Below are 15279 nucleotides of genomic sequence, written 5' to 3' on the forward strand. Positions count from 1 at the left end.
TAGTATAGTGCGTTTGTATATTTATGAAGTTACATAAAATAAAAATTAAACAAAATAAAAAATCATATATAATTTAAGATTCAGAAATCACTCATTACTCATTAGAAACCCTAACACTAAGTGGGACTTGGGAGGCTGGTACTCTGCCTCAGATAGTGCCGTTTTCTTCCCAAGTTTCTTCCCAAACCATAAGCCTCGGACCTCAGTGCTCCATTGCCCCAACTCTCCTTCCTCATTCCTTGTTCCTCCATTGCCGCCACTCTTCTTCCTCATATGTGCTCTCCTCGCAACGCCACTGATTCGTGACTTTCTCTCCTCTCTACGCTGCTGTTCTGTGCTCTTCTTGGTATGTAATTTTTGTTTGAATCTGTGAAAATTGGGGCTTTACTGGTGGTGAATCATAAGTCTTTCATGCTAGAGTTTGGTTAGATGTGTGATTGGTAGCTGTAAAGGAGTAGCTATATTATTTCGTTTTATTCAATGCTTGCTGTGCCCAACCAGTTCAGTTTTGTTTTCTTGAAATGTAAATGCTTGAATTTATTAAATTTGTTGCTTTAGATTTATTTGGCAAAAATTGATGGAAAATCAGTTTAAAATATGAAGTTAGGTCATAAAAGAAATTTTCAATTTTTATAAAAGGATCCGGTTATTAGATATGAATGAACATAATTTTAGTTTACGTAGCAGCGAAAAAATGAAAAAAGTGATATTTGATTAATTAGAATTTCATGTTCATCATCAGCTTGTTCCTAGTATCTTGCACTTGTGGCAATTTACAATAGTTACTGGAAGTGATGCTTTTGTTATTGTGTGCAAGCGAAGCATATATAATACATGAAAGAAAATAACAAGAAGTAAACATTTAATTTGAATGTGATGTTATTCTTAAGGGTGAGGAATAAGATACAGCGGTGTAAGTTTAAGCTTATATAAAACATATATAGTCCTTTATATGATGTGTCTTTATTTATTTTTGTTAAGCTTATGCAAAATATATATTGTTTTTTTTTAAGGACAGAAACTTGTATAAATTTTATATATAAAAATTGGATTCCTAAGTTTTTTATGTATAAATGATTTTTCTGAATCTTAATGATTTTTCAGCATGTTTAAATTTTTAATATTTAATTATTTATTTTACTATTGTGTAGGCAATAATGGATAGTACCAATATGAATGTAGTGGCTCAAGAACAACAAGAAGAAACTCCTGTTGAAGAAACTGCTAATTTTGTTCCAGATGAGTCTGCCTCGGGTGAAAATAGTAACAAATCTTTATTGAAAAGTGTTTATTGGCAATACTTTAGTAGATATAAAGAGGGGGAAGAATGGAAGGCAAAGTGCAACCATTGTAAGTCTGTTCTTGGTGCAAATCCAAGGAATGGGACTACAAATTTGAAGAAATATGTGCTTCATTATTGTAAGAGAATAAAATTAGCAAATTCAAGACAATCAACAATTGCCGAATCTCTTCAAAGACATGGAAAGAATAGTTTAGATGCTTTTATATTTGATGCATCTCACACAAGAAAATTTATTGCCAAGTCCATTTGTATGCATGAGTATCCTTTGTCATATATGGATCATGTTGCAACAAGAGAAGTGTTTGCTTCAATGCAACCAATGTTTAAGATGCCAAGCCGAAACACAATCAAGAAGGATATCTTGGAAATGTACAAAGTGGAGAAGCTTAACATAAACAAGATGATAGATGCAAATGATAGTCGAGTGGCTATTACAACTGACATGTGGACTTCCAACCAGGAAAAAGGATATATGGTTGTTACAGCACACTACATTGATAGTTCATGGAATTTGCAAATGCGAGTATTAAGGTAATACCTTAAACTTTGCTTCTAGTATAAAATATGCTTTCTAATGCTTGATGTATTTGTGATATTTTTTTATCTGATATATTTATAATAATTTTCAGCTTTACTTATGTTCCTGCTCCTCATTCAAGTGAAGTTCTCTCTAATGCATTAATGAAAGTTTTGTTGGAGTGGAACTTAGACAGAAAATTATCAACTATTACATTGGATAATTGTTCTACAAATGATGCTATGATTGATGTGTTGTTGGGACGTCTAGACTCAAATTATTTGTTGTTAGAGGGTAAGTTATTGCATATGCATTGCTGTGCTCATATTTTAAACCTAATTGTGAAGGATGGTTTCAATTTAGTTAAAGAACGTGTGGAAAAAATTCATAATAGTGTGGTGTATTAGACTTTAACTAGTAAAAGACATGAAACCTTTGTGAGTTGGTGTAGTAAGTCAGGTGTTTCCTTTACCAAAAAACTATCTCTTGATTATATGACTAGATGGAATTCCACTTATGTGATGTTAGAAACTGCATGGCTGTACAGAGATGTCTTTGCTCGACTAAAACAAAAAGACTCCAATTATAAAAGTGTGCCAAGTAATGAGGAATGGGAACTTGCGAAAGAAATTTGTGGTAAATTAAAACTTTTTTATGATGTGACTCAGTTGTTTTCTGGAACTCAAGTTCCAACGGCCAACATTTACTTTAATAAAGTATGTGAGATACATGTTGGATTGGAAAAATGGGATGTTTCTCCTAACCCAGTTATTAGTAGCATGGCATGTATGATAAAGAGAAAGTTTGATAAGTATTGGGAAGAAATTCATGGCATTATGGGTGTTGCTGCAATTCTAGATCCTAGGTATAAGTTTGATGGGCTTGAATATAAGTTTGCTAGGATATGTGAAGATCCTAATGAATGCACAAGGAAAGTTGAGAGAATCAAACAGGCATGTTATGAGTTACTTCATGAATATCAAAAGAATACTTCTAATTCAAGCAATATGTCAATGGAATCTACACAAGAGCTTAGGGTTAATACAGATGATGATGATGATGTTGGTTATCAATTGTATATTAGACAAAAGAAGAAGGAAAAAGGTTCATTTGTGAAGACGGAATTTGATCACTATGTAGAGGAAGATGTTCATCCTTTAACTCCTGATTTTGATATATTAGCTTGGTGGAAGGTAAATGGAGTTAGGTTTCCAACTCTTCAGAAAATTGCAAGAGACATATTTGTCATTCCTGTGTCTACTGTTGCTTCTGAGTCTTCTTTTAGCACAAGTGGTCGTATAATTGCTACTCATCGTGGTAGTTTTCATGAAGATACGGTAGAAGCTCTTATGTGCAATCAAAATTGGTTGTGGGCAGAATATTATAAAAGAGGTTATTTATATTTTCAAGTTTTTTAATTTGTTTAGATTTTATAATTGTGTTAAAATTATATATAATAAAATTGTTGTATTTGATTTTTAGGTGGAAAACCTGATTATCAAACTGCTAATGAAGATAATGATGCATTTTCTGAACTGACAGAAGAATAGTGTTGCAAGAACTTGGAATTAAAAGAAATGATTGAAGACATTTATCTTTGTTTATGTTATTTTAATTTTGTTAAAAACTTGATAATTATGCTATTTGTAATTTTATGTTGAATTTGTTTAGGACTTTATTGTTTTTAATTCTAAGTTAAACTTAGTTTTTTATTTTATTAATATAACAATATGTATGTTTATAATTTTATGTTGAATTTTTTTAAGATTTTATTGTCTTTTATTTTAATTTGAATTTAGTTGTTTATTTTTTATTTATTAATATATATGAAATTTAGAATGATTGAGTTTTATATTTATTTTTTAAAAAATTATATTTCTGTGGGTAGGGTAGAGTAGGGTAGGGTTTTGTAATTTAGGGTGCGGGTAGGGTTCGGGTTGAGAGATTCTCAACCCGCGGATATGGTAGGGTAGAGTTTTATTGAGATTTTCTACCCGCGGGTAGGGTTAGGGTAGGGTCCAAACCCTACCCTACCCTACCCATTGCCAGCCCTAGTTCTTCATTAGATTGTTCCCATGAAGCCATGGAGGTTCCTTGAGTGTCCGAACATTGGGAAGCTAATTGATTAATCGCTTGCTCCAATTGACAAATGGTTGCCTGAAATCGATCCACTGTTTCCTTGAAACGATCCTTAAAATCTATCATTTTTGTATGCATTGTAAAGTGGTCTTCGTCCATGATATCTTGGAGGGTGTTGTTGCCTAAAGGGTTGATCAGATCCTCTTGGTTCCGTCCATCTTTGATTGCTTTGACCTTAATGTATATTCCTGTTCTCATTATAGTGTCCATTCCTAACAATAACATTGGAATCAAACTTGAAGCCAGAGGGGTGAGAATTTATAGTAGTAGGAAAAAAAATAAAAACAAAAACTAACAAAAAGGAAATATTTTGAAAAAGATGTGATTTTTTTTTTTGGAAAAAATATTTACAATAACCAATAATAAGGCACACGTTTGCAATTCCCTGGAAACGGCGCCATTTTGAAGAGAGGATTTTTGCTAGTAAAGAAATTTATAAAATCGCGTTATGAGTATAGCTTCTAAACCAACAAGAATCCTTTCTTACAAACGTTTTGGTTGTCACAAGTAACAAACCCCTTTTGAAATTGATAACCGAGTATTCAAACCTCGGGTCGTCTTCTCAAGGAATTGCAGGGAGGTATGTTCTTATTACTGGTTATGGGTTTTGTAAATTGGGGTTTTGAAAGTGATGAACAAGTAAATTAAATGACAATTAAAATAAATAAATAGCTATAAAATAAACTTTTGGCAAGATATGAAAATTCGGAAGTCCTATCCTAGTTACTCCTATAAGAATGGAAGTTAATCCCACTTAGTTAACCTTTGCGTAAGCAAGGGAAAGTCAAGTGAACCAATTGGTTGGATTTCCCAAGTTCTAGCCAAATCCTAAGGAAAGACTAGAGTTAGTGGAATTCTAGTTAATTAGCCGACATAACAATCAATCATGAATAGTTGGTAACTCAAGAGCTTCCAGTTAATTAATAAAAGCCAGTAATATAAAAAGCTAAATTGAAATCATAAATATCTGAAAACATCTCAATAATGTATAATCCTAACATGAAAAGTCCATAAGCCAATTGGGCAACATAAATCAAATACCAATAAAAGCATTAAAACATCTGAAAATAAGAGATAAATATAAAGTAAAGGAAATATTGAACATGCTAAAGAGTTGAATCCTAAATCCTTTAAGAGGAATCCTAATCCTAAAACCTAAGAGAGAGGAGAGAACCTCTCTCTCTCTCTAAAAACTACATCTAAAACTATAAATTATGAGTTATGAAAGCATGTTGAGTCTCTGCATGTTCCCTGACTTTAATCAGTGTTCCTGGGCCGAAAACTGGGTTGAAATGCGGCCCAGAATCTCTGCCACCGACTTTTGTAATTCTGTAGATCGCGCACGTTACGCGTCCGCATCGTCCACGCGATCGCGTCACTCAGCGTTTTTCGTATCACGCGTGCGCGTCGTCCACGCATTCGCGTCGTTCGTGCAGCTTCCAATCTGCGCGGTCACGTCAGGCACGCGATCGTGTCACTCTGATTTCTTCCATTTCACGCGGTCGCGTGAGCCATGCGACCGCGTGACTTTTTGCTGGTCATCTCCTCAATTCCTTGTGTTCCTTCCATTTTTGCACACTTCCTCTTCATTCTCTAAGCCATTCCTGCCCTATGAAGCCTGAAACACTTAACACACAGATCAAGGTATCGAATGGTAATAAGAGAGAATTAAGATTAGCTAAATTAAGACCAAAGAAGCATGTTTTCAATCATGTAATAATTTTAGGAAGGAAATATAAATACATGCTAAATATATGAATAAGTGGGTAAAGACCATGATAAAACCATACAATTAAACACATTGTAAACCATAAAATAGTGGTTTATCAACCACCAACTATCTTTTGATCCCCACACTAGATGAATTGCCATAGAAGAAAGTGCAAACCCAATGTATGTCCAAACACATATACATGTACCACTTTATTGAAGACTGATTAAACACATATACATTTTTCTTTTTATTTTATTAAGTTTGATTAATTTTGGTTAATTAGTTTATTAATTTTCAGGTTCTTTGTGATTTAAGACCAAGAGAATTATATTAAGAGAAATCAGCTACTAAGAATAAGGGTTAGGGTAGTTAGAAGCTCAATCATATGATATATAAACTGAAATTATGAAGCTGTATTGGTTGAGTTTGTGTTGCTGGATTTGTGCTTGATTATGTTGTGGCGAATGTTTAATTGATCTTCTGAATATGTGATTTTATATTGTGAAGATTGAATGCTAATCAAACACTTAGGGCTGAAATTTTATATTGTGCTTGATATTTTCTTCAAAGGTTGTGGTTGTTTGATGATTTTGTTGGCAACTTGGCATCTTTTGATACTTTGTGGTTGTTGTTTTAGAGAGATTTTTGGTGGTATTCTTTTGATATTTTGAGAATGATTAAATGTTATATAGATTAGCTATTGTCATTAGATTTATAAAGGACCAAATTCTAGTTGTAATGAACCTATACACTTTAAAATGACTTTAGTATTAATTTTACTTTTTAAAAACCGGTTTTTAGAAGTGGATTTTTTGTTAAAATATCTGGTTTGAAAATTGGATTTTTAAAAACTAGTTTTAAAATTAGATTTTTGGTTGAAGAAACTGGTTTTAAAACTGAATTTCCAAAAATTGGTTTTAAAAATGGATTTTTTGTTAAAAAATCTGGTTTTAAAACTGGATTTTATAAAAAAAAATCGAATTTTAGATTTGGATTAAAAAAAACCGAATTTGAAACCGGTTTTTATTTTTTCAAACTGGTTTAGAACCGGTTTCTCTCTTCAATCCAGTTCTGGTTTGGTTTCATAAACCATAAAACTGGTTCTGAAGTGGATCCAGTTTGAATTTATAAAAATCCAAACCGTGCCCACCCCTAGTTGCAATGGAATCTCAGGTATCACTTGTTCATTCTTTGTTCTGATTTTTTGTTTATTATGATTTTTAAAATTTTCAAGCCTTAGGGTTTTTATTTATTTAGTTCTGTTTGTAAATTGTGTTTACTTGCTGAAACCTATAAATTCTTTGTTCTGATTCCTTAGGATTTTTTTTAGGTTTGTTTGTGAATTCTGTTTTATTTGCTAGAATTCGTTGTTATGGTTCTGATTTTTAAAACAATACAAAAATTGAGACAGACCTTGTTATTCTACTTTAAAAATTGAGATTAAAATAAGTTAATGAATGATATTTCAAACAAGTTTCTGCATATGTTATAAGTTAGAAATTTCTTTTATTTTCATTTTGAAGGTTAGTTAGGCCACGAGGGTAATGATTATCCAATATAACTTAGTTCATTGTCTAGTGATCACATATCTCTAGCCTATGTTGGATTTTAACTTAAATAAATATAACTTAGTTTCATTGTTTGGTATTCATTTTTTAGTTATAACTCAGTTTCTGATTTCAGGTTCTTTGCTTGCTGAACAATGTTTTGCTATCTTGCTAGAGAAACTCCACCTCTGTCGCTGCATCTTTCCTTCTTAATTCTATTTTTAAATCCTTTTTAATTGTCATAATTTGTTTTTATGATTCTGATTTTTAAATTCTGTTTTAAAAATTTTCAAGTCTTAGGATTTTTTTTAATTCTGTTTATTTCTCACAATTTATTGTCATAATTCTATTTTTAATCTATCATTTGTTACTTGCTGATTTTTGTTAAGATTATTTGCTGATGGCTCTGATTGTTTAATTTCATTGTTTTTGTTTTTGTTAATTATAATCTGATTATTTGTTAGGATTATTTGTTGATAGCTCTTATTGTTTAATTTCATTATTTTTGTTCTTGTTGATTTTAATCTGATTCTTTTAATTTGGTTGTTTTATCTTTTTGGTGGGTTAAATTTTTAAGCTTCTGTTGGCGACACGAAAATGAAGGGGTTGTGATCCTTAGAGTAAAGGAAAATTGGGAATATATAATATACATAATTTGGAGGATTGGGCAAAAGAAAAATATAATGGTGCAAATCCATACTTACACAATGCCAATGTTTTCTTTGATTTGTTGAACTTTGAACTATCTTAGTTATTCTATTGTAATATTGCATACTATTTTTAGCTATTTTGCTACACTCTCAGCCCTCAACTCGCTCATTTTCATGATTAATTGAACTTGATTTTTACTAGATAAGTTCCACTAATTTGTCATGAAGGTTGCAGCCTTCATAGCAATTTTACTATTTTTTTTATAGTTCAATCTTGGCTCTAACATTTCTTGCGGTTTTAAGCTTTTTTTCTGAAATTAATTGAAAACCCAAACAAACCGAATAAAATCAAACCAATTTTAATGGGTTTGGTTTTATTTGGATAGTCTTAATAAAAAATCGAACCAAACTCAACCACAGTTGAATTAATTGATTAGATCGGATGAATTTTCTCTAAAAAATCGAACCAAACCGCATCGCGAACACCCTACTTCATCCGCTATAGATTGTTTAAAAAGACAAATGAATTCATAGAGATCTGATTCAGTTAATCACGTGTATTCCCTATTTCTTTTTATTCAGGGCCGCGTTAGGCCCATATAAAACTAACACAAAAGTAGAAAAGCCAACCCAACAACAAAGGTTTTTGAAAAAAACTAACAACTTTTCTAAAAGAATGAGACTAGTGTCCAGCTCAAAACAAAGGGTTTTTGAAAAGTGGGACCCACGAGAATCCGAAAAAATGACACAGACGCTCGAACGCTATCTTATCCAGGATATCACTACAACCAGTCAAACCACCAACTTCCTCCTTCACTTCACAGTTCACACTGACCGGCCGGTAACAGAAACCAGAATATCTAAAACCCAAAAAATTATAAAGAGAATATGGCGTTCTCAGCGTCGTTCTGGTCTTCGCTAATTCCTCCAAACAGAGGATTTCGTTTTGCTAGAGCACCTCCCGCCAATCAAAAACCGACGACCAAACAGCATCCACTCACAACTGCATTTGCCATTGACCCGCTCTCGACTGCAACCGCGGCCGAAGTAACCGGTGCAATTGACGGGACGACGATCGCCGTGATCGGCGGGGGATCGGTGGCTGCGCTGGCGGCTGTGCTGTCGCTTTCGGACCCTGAGAGGCGGCGGAAGGAGCAGGCGGAGGTGGTTGGAGGGGGCGACAAGGAGGTTGTGAGGGAATACTTCAACAACACGGGATTCCAGAGGTGGAAGAAGATCTACGGTGACACGGAGGACGTGAACCGGGTTCAGTTGGACATAAGGTTGGGGCACTCGAAGACGGTGGAGAGCACGCTTATGATGTTGAAGGACGAAGGGTCGCTGGAAGGTGTCACGGTGTGTGACGCCGGTTGCGGCACCGGTTCCCTTGCGATTCCGCTGGCCAAGGAGGGTGCCATTGTTTCAGCCAGCGATATCTCCGCTGCTATGGTTGCTGAAGCTGAGAAACAGGTCACTACCACATTTCTCCTTTTCTTGCTATATGATTTAATCATAATAATGTAGTTTAGCAAAACCATTAGCAGTAGATTATTAACTAATTTTATCTACACTGTTAGGTAGCTAACCGAATCAGGTACTACGACATGCAGACATAACTGATTTTTATAGAATATGACATCAATTATCAGTTATCAACACCGGCATTAAGTAAGAGATAACTTCCATTTGCAGGCAAAAGAACAACTTGGATCAAGTGAAGATAGTGTATCCCCTGCAGCTGCGATGCCGAAATTTTTGGTGAAAGATTTGGAAAGCTTAGATGGCAAGTATGACACGGTGGTGTGCCTGGATGTTTTGATTCACTATCCGCAAAATAAGGCAGACGGCATGATTGCTCACCTTGCATCATTGGCCAGCAACCGGTTGATTCTGAGTTTTGCTCCAAAGACATTCTATTATGATCTGCTAAAGAGGATTGGAGAGTTGTTCCCCGGACCTTCAAAGGCAACAAGGGCATATCTTCATTCGGAGGCAGATGTAGAGAGGGCATTGCAAAAGGTTGGCTGGAAGATAAGGAAGAGAGGCTTAATCACCACTCAGTTTTACTTTGCTAAGCTTGTTGAGGCTGTTCCTATGTAGTGATCCTTGGAAGGTGAGTTTTCGATGACATAATCTATTTTTGTTTAGAGGGAATTCCTTATGTAAATTGTAAGGCCTTTTTCTTTTTAACTTTTTTTTTTCTTTTTTCAGTGCCATTGTATGCTTTGAACAGTTCTCTGCATATAATTCGATTATACAATATATTTTTTCTTTTTTCTCAATAGTGTAGATGATGCTGAAATGTTCCTCTATTTTATTTTTATTTAAAAAAAATAATCAATTGAATTTCAATTTTGAAACTAAGCCTGAGTTGATCCACTGGATCTTCCTTTGTGTAATAATGTTAACTTGCTCCAACCTTTGTTGAGGACTTAGCTTCCTTTATAATCAGTTGTGCATCATGTATCCTCTATTGTTCAAGTTTTCTCTTGCTTTAGCTTCACTTTTAGGTTTTAGCTTAGTTCCCTACTCATTTTTGTGTCACCGTGTTACGTACCAAGTTTATTAGAAATTAGGGACCTAATTGTAATTGAATGAATATGGGCTAAGGTGGGTTTTGTAACTAACTTGCCTAGCTGGAAAGTGAGTGAGAGAGAGGGAGCATTCTGTTATGAGAGAGAGGTGGGAACTATAAAGGGCTGTGGGAAGTAGTGAGAGGGCATAAAAATAGAGAGAAATAATAGGGTTAGGCACTATGAGAGAATCAGGTCTCGCAAATACCTGATGCTTTTGTCACTCAGTCCTTTTACTGCATAATACAAGCAAATACTGGGAAATTGAATGATATCTCACTGATATCACTGCATCTCCCTTGCCCTTCTACTATGTTTCATTTTTCTACCTAATCTAGATGCCAGGTTCTTACACACCGTGAGCTTATTGTAATGAATACATGAGTATAGACAAAAACTGTTGGGAAAAAAAAAATAGAAAAGAAAAGTTTTACAGGTTGCTGGATATAGCTTGACTGTAAAGGAACTTAAGGGACGTTGTAAACAACAAAGTGATTAATGTAAAATGGTAATTTCTTAGATCCTTCTGGTTCTGTGCAACTGTTGCTGACTGGGTCAGAGTAAGAGAGAGAGAGAGAGGTTTGAATTGTTTAAACATTATCTTCATGTGAACAAATGATAAGAAAAGTTGTTTCCACCCAAAAATAAAAAAGGTATCATGAGAAGGAAATGCTAAGAGTTATGTTCCTTCTTAAATCTGAATATAGTCACAGCTTGTCAGCAATTTTTGATAGAGCATCTGTGAGCTTGCCAAGGGCTGCAACCAAGCTATCTGTTTGCTCTTTCTGATGTTCTCTGGCCAACTGGTAATTCATATTCTGAGCCCCAAGATGTGCTTTCAGCATGTTATTGTTCCTTCTTAGTACTCTGACAATGTTGTTGTTGAAATTTGTGGTGTGTTCACTATTACCTGGTGATAATCTCCTCTTCTTGTGCCCCTCCTGTGACACACCTTCTCTTTGAAAGCCTGAACCAACAAAGTAGGTGAGAGTCGATCCATGGACAAATATATCAGACTGAATCCCCAAGTGGTTTCTGAGATTCACATCATGTACCGATTTGGTATCTAAGGTTCCAATTGCACTATAGCATCTAAAATGGTTTTCTCATTATATCAAAACGATATCGCTTCTGCTTTCCAAAGGGAAACACGTCATTTCCACAAATGTCCGGCGTGGCATTGGAGGGCTTTGCCTCACTCTGTTTGCTAAGTCATTGCAGGAAAGGGGTTGATAACAGTGCAATTGGAATCTCAAGAACTAAATCGATGCATGGTGTGGATCACAGGAACCACTTTGGGAATTTAATTGATATAACAACTATTGGCACTAGTAAGTTCAATCGCTTTACCTGGTGGATGGTCGTAGTTCCCTTTGCAAGATGTTGGTGTTGGTTGTTTCTCTGCTATTGAGTGTGGAGAAATTAGTTTTGGTCAATAAGAGATAGGTAATCTGCGTAAGCTTTGGGCAAAAACAACTAGAATAAAGGCAATTGCCCATCAAGCAGACATAATCCCGCCAACTGATGTTTTTAACAATAATAATATATACTCCAGCATGTCCTTTTTTTTATTGGAATTGAAAATTATAATTTTTTAAGTTAAATGCATACGTTTATTTTTTTTGGTGACTGAATGCATAAGTTTATGTACATGAAAAATGTTATTTATATTTAAGCTTTAGACATCTCTTTATACATTTAGTTAAAATTTCCAGCTACATTAATGTTAGAGTAAAGTGACAAATAAATTTTTCAGGATTTACACTTCGGACATATTAGTCCTTAAAAAAATAAAAGGTACCAATGAAGTCATTTTCAATATGAGATATGGACACATTATTTTCAAATTAGCTCTTATGATCGGGATAAAAGGTCTCAATTTAAACATAACTTATCCATGTCTGCTATCGTAAAGAATTTTATTGGTATTTTTTTTAGGGATTAATTTATCCAAAGTATAATTTTTCAAGTCTTTATTCGTCACTTTACTCTTAATATTAATATTAATGGATTTAAATCCTCTAAAGTTTGAATTTCACTTAGAGAGGAAAGTGTAATCATATAGGGATAAGTATTGTTTTGGTTCCTAATATTGAGGGTCAGAATCGAAATCGTCCCCAACATTATTTTTTATTTAGAATCATCCTTAATGTTTTTTTTTTCGTATTAGGGGGACGTCGCCGGCAAAGGGGAGCCCGATGCGAGGAGGGCGGCGCACGAAGGAGAGAGAGGGATTTGAGGCTGAGCTGGGTTCCTACCACCGCCGATCTGCCCAGTCGTCGTCACTCCGTCGCCCATGAGCTGCCAGTGGTTCTACTTCGGCTTCTGCATCTGTTTCTTCTTCTGCATCTACTTCTTCTTCTTGCTTCGGCTTCTGCTCCTTGCTTTGGCCTCTGCTTTTTGCTTTTGCTTGAGCTTCTGCTTGAGTTTCTGCTTCTACTTCTTGTGCTTCTGTGACTGCTTCTGCTTCTACTTTTAATTCTGATTTTGATTTGTTGTTTTTGATTTTATTGTTGTTGTGTGTTGATTTGGTTGTTGAATTTGTTGAATTTATGTTAATTTGTTGATTTGTTGAATTTCCGATTCCTTGATTTGTTAAATATGTGTTGATTTCATTGATATTGTTATTGTTGGTGGTGGAGGTGCTGGTGCTGGTGGAGGTAAAGGTGCAGGTGGCGGCGGGTATTTTTGTCCGAAAAAAGTTAAAAGGACGATTTTAATATGAAAAAAAAAACGTTAAGGATGATTCTAAATAAAAAATTATGTTGGGGACGATTTCAATTCTGACCCTCAACGTTAGGGACTAAAACAATACATATTCCTAATATATAATGTATTAACGGATTTGATCATGTATGAGACATTCTTTCAAATTTGCGGTAAGAAAAATGCTAGAGGGTTAGCCAGCAATACTTACAAGCGTAGGCTAAAAGTATATTATAATAGTAGAGGGTCAATAGAATTTATTATTTTTGGCTAGTTAGCCAACAATGTTTAAAAATATAGGCTAAGAGTATGTTGTTAGATTACTAAATTCAAAGAATTTAACTGAGGGCAATGCTAGGTAACCAATGACTTTCTTGAACAATATGAACAATCACTAATCAAATAAAAACACACTACACCTCTAAATTACCCACCTAAATCTTAATATTAGAATAACCATCCGCACACCTAGTAAAATGAACATCCGATACATTCATTGTTCACATTGTTTAATATTTTCATTGTCTACCTATAATTTTCCTTTAACTGATGGCTAGAAGTGCTGGCTAAAAACATTAGGTTGGCATTTGAACTTTTCTCTTGCACAAATTGTTTTTGTTTTAAATAACATAATAAGCAGCATGGTTAAAAATAAGAATTTTTGGAAATCAAAGATACTAAGACAGAAGGCCCTAAAGTTCTAATACAAGATAAACAAAACACTAAAAACAGTGAGACAGTACAACATGCATATATAGGTAACGTCGTAATGATGCAAGTGATGTAACTAAAATGGAGATAGAGAGTCCATTGGAACAGAGAGGATACCTGAAGTAGGCAATTTGGGCAACGGTATCTTCTGTGTACTCCCCATCACCATCATCATATTCATCACCGTTTCCTTAGCACCTGCAACAGTAGGTGTTTTCAACAGCATTAGACTACTGTTATTCACCTTCCCTGTCTCTGTCGTAGAATTAGTGTTGTTCTCCTCTTCAGTGCTCCAACCCATCTCACTGTCCACAATGGTCTCATCATCCTCCATCTCGTCGTCCTCATCAACCTCGTCATGATTCTGGCGATGAGGTTGATTGCGACTGCGATGATGATCCTTCTTGCTTGCCGTCACCACACCTTCTCCTTCCCCCCGATCACCACCACCACCACTAATATTTTCTTGTTTTGGTGGGCCCTTAATAAGCGTCAATGGATACGCGGCTGCAGTGCATACCCCTCCATCAAGAACATTGTAGACTACAGAATCAAAGAACCCCGGCAACTTGTTCTCCTTTCTCTTATCATTCCTCATCATCCAAAACGATTCATTCTCATCCTTCACATTCGTTTCCCACTTCTTGATCTTCCTGAAATCAGTGAGAAGGTTCCCCCATCTTTTTCGACACTGAACAGCGCCTCTCTTAACACCTCGTTGCTGGCACAACGATGAAACCATATCCCACTTTGGATCCGTCTGAAGAACAACAAACCCAGGTGGCGATTGGTACCTGTTAATCTGTTCCCCACTCTCGACAAGTTTCTTGGACTCTATGAGAACAAGGGACTCTTGTCTTGTCCATCTTGGATGTCTTGTCGCTTTGGCTCTTGTTTCGCCTTTGGCTACGGTTTCTGTTGCTGTCGTTGGTTGTTTTGCAACGGTTACTAGTGGAACATGTTCACTACCACCACCGGAAGAACCTACGCTGATGTTGATATTCTTCTCTGAATTTGATTCCATGGCGTTTATTATGATCACGCGCACACGAGTGTTTTTTGTGGATTGAGATAAGATACAAACCATTCATATAGAAATTAGAAAATGTTTTTTTGCTTAGTAGGCAAATGAAAATTTCTCAAGGAGGATTTCATATTATTTCGTGTAGGCAACATTTTTTTCCAAAAATGGATCACAATTTTTGTGTTTTTTCCTTCTTCTGTTGGTAAAAAAGAAATTACATTCCATTAAATGATCATGAAATTATGTATATATATAATGCAAATCAACTTGGGTTCACGCGTTCGTCCGTAAACAACCAAATATATATATAGCAACAAGTATATAAAAGATATACTAAAATTAGTTATTAATATAAAATATAGATTAAAAATAAATTAAATTATACTTATATTTAC

General features: G+C 34.9%; 3 protein-coding genes across 4 annotated transcripts; 2 read left to right on the top strand and 1 right to left on the bottom strand.

Annotated features, from left to right (window-relative positions):
* The first annotated feature begins 1157 nt into the window (after positions 1–1157).
* LOC127745571 (zinc finger BED domain-containing protein RICESLEEPER 1-like) lies at positions 1158–3370 on the top strand. Its single transcript, XM_052258406.1, has 4 exons — positions 1158–1834; positions 1933–2114; positions 2349–3212; positions 3303–3370. Exons 1-4 carry the CDS (start codon positions 1158–1160, stop codon positions 3368–3370), a joined length of 1791 nt encoding a protein of 596 aa, XP_052114366.1.
* Positions 3371–8645: 5275 nt separating this feature from the next.
* LOC107480119 (magnesium protoporphyrin IX methyltransferase, chloroplastic) lies at positions 8646–10152 on the top strand. The gene is made up of 2 exons (XM_016100249.3): positions 8646–9340; positions 9563–10152. Exons 1-2 carry the CDS (start codon positions 8759–8761, stop codon positions 9968–9970), a joined length of 990 nt encoding a protein of 329 aa, XP_015955735.1. The 5' UTR covers positions 8646–8758; the 3' UTR covers positions 9971–10152.
* A 147-nt stretch (positions 10153–10299) lies between these two features.
* On the bottom strand, positions 10300–14969 carry LOC107480117 (trihelix transcription factor ASR3-like). Of its 2 annotated transcripts, none has more exons than XM_016100248.3 (3): positions 13978–14969; positions 11794–11844; positions 10300–11410 (listed from the first exon to the last, which is right to left on the bottom strand). In XM_016100248.3, the coding sequence occupies exons 1-3, from the start codon at positions 14945–14947 to the stop codon at positions 11151–11153; spliced, it is 1281 nt and encodes a 426-aa protein (XP_015955734.1). In that variant the 5' UTR covers positions 14948–14969; the 3' UTR covers positions 10300–11150. The 2 variants fall into 2 exon arrangements, with proteins under 2 accessions (XP_015955734.1, XP_015955733.1); XM_016100247.3 differs by having other exon boundaries at positions 11794–11847.
* Positions 14970–15279: the final 310 nt, after the last annotated feature.

The sequence above is a fragment of the Arachis duranensis genome, chromosome 3, assembly GCF_000817695.3.
Source record: "Arachis duranensis cultivar V14167 chromosome 3, aradu.V14167.gnm2.J7QH, whole genome shotgun sequence".
NCBI lineage: Eukaryota > Viridiplantae > Streptophyta > Magnoliopsida > Fabales > Fabaceae > Arachis > Arachis duranensis.

Coding starts and splice junctions, on each gene's coding strand:
- LOC127745571 (XM_052258406.1), top strand. CDS start 1,158: ATGGATAGTACCAATATGAATGTAGTGGCTCAAGAACAACAAGAAGAA. Junction 1,835..1,932: donor TTGCAAATGCGAGTATTAAG/GTAATACCTTAA, acceptor AATAATTTTCAG/CTTTACTTATGTTCCTGCTC. Junction 2,115..2,348: donor AAATTATTTGTTGTTAGAGG/GTAAGTTATTGC, acceptor ATGTGATGTTAG/AAACTGCATGGCTGTACAGA.
- LOC107480119 (XM_016100249.3), top strand. CDS start 8,759: ATGGCGTTCTCAGCGTCGTTCTGGTCTTCGCTAATTCCTCCAAACAGA. Junction 9,341..9,562: donor TTGCTGAAGCTGAGAAACAG/GTCACTACCACA, acceptor TTCCATTTGCAG/GCAAAAGAACAACTTGGATC.
- LOC107480117 (XM_016100247.3), bottom strand. CDS start 14,947: ATGGTTTGTATCTTATCTCAATCCACAAAAAACACTCGTGTGCGCGTG. Junction 11,848..13,977: donor GCCCAAATTGCCTACTTCAG/GTATCCTCTCTG, acceptor CACACTCAATAG/CAGAGAAACAACCAACACCA. Junction 11,411..11,793: donor GAACTACGACCATCCACCAG/GTAAAGCGATTG, acceptor TTGTTGGTTCAG/GCTTTCAAAGAGAAGGTGTG.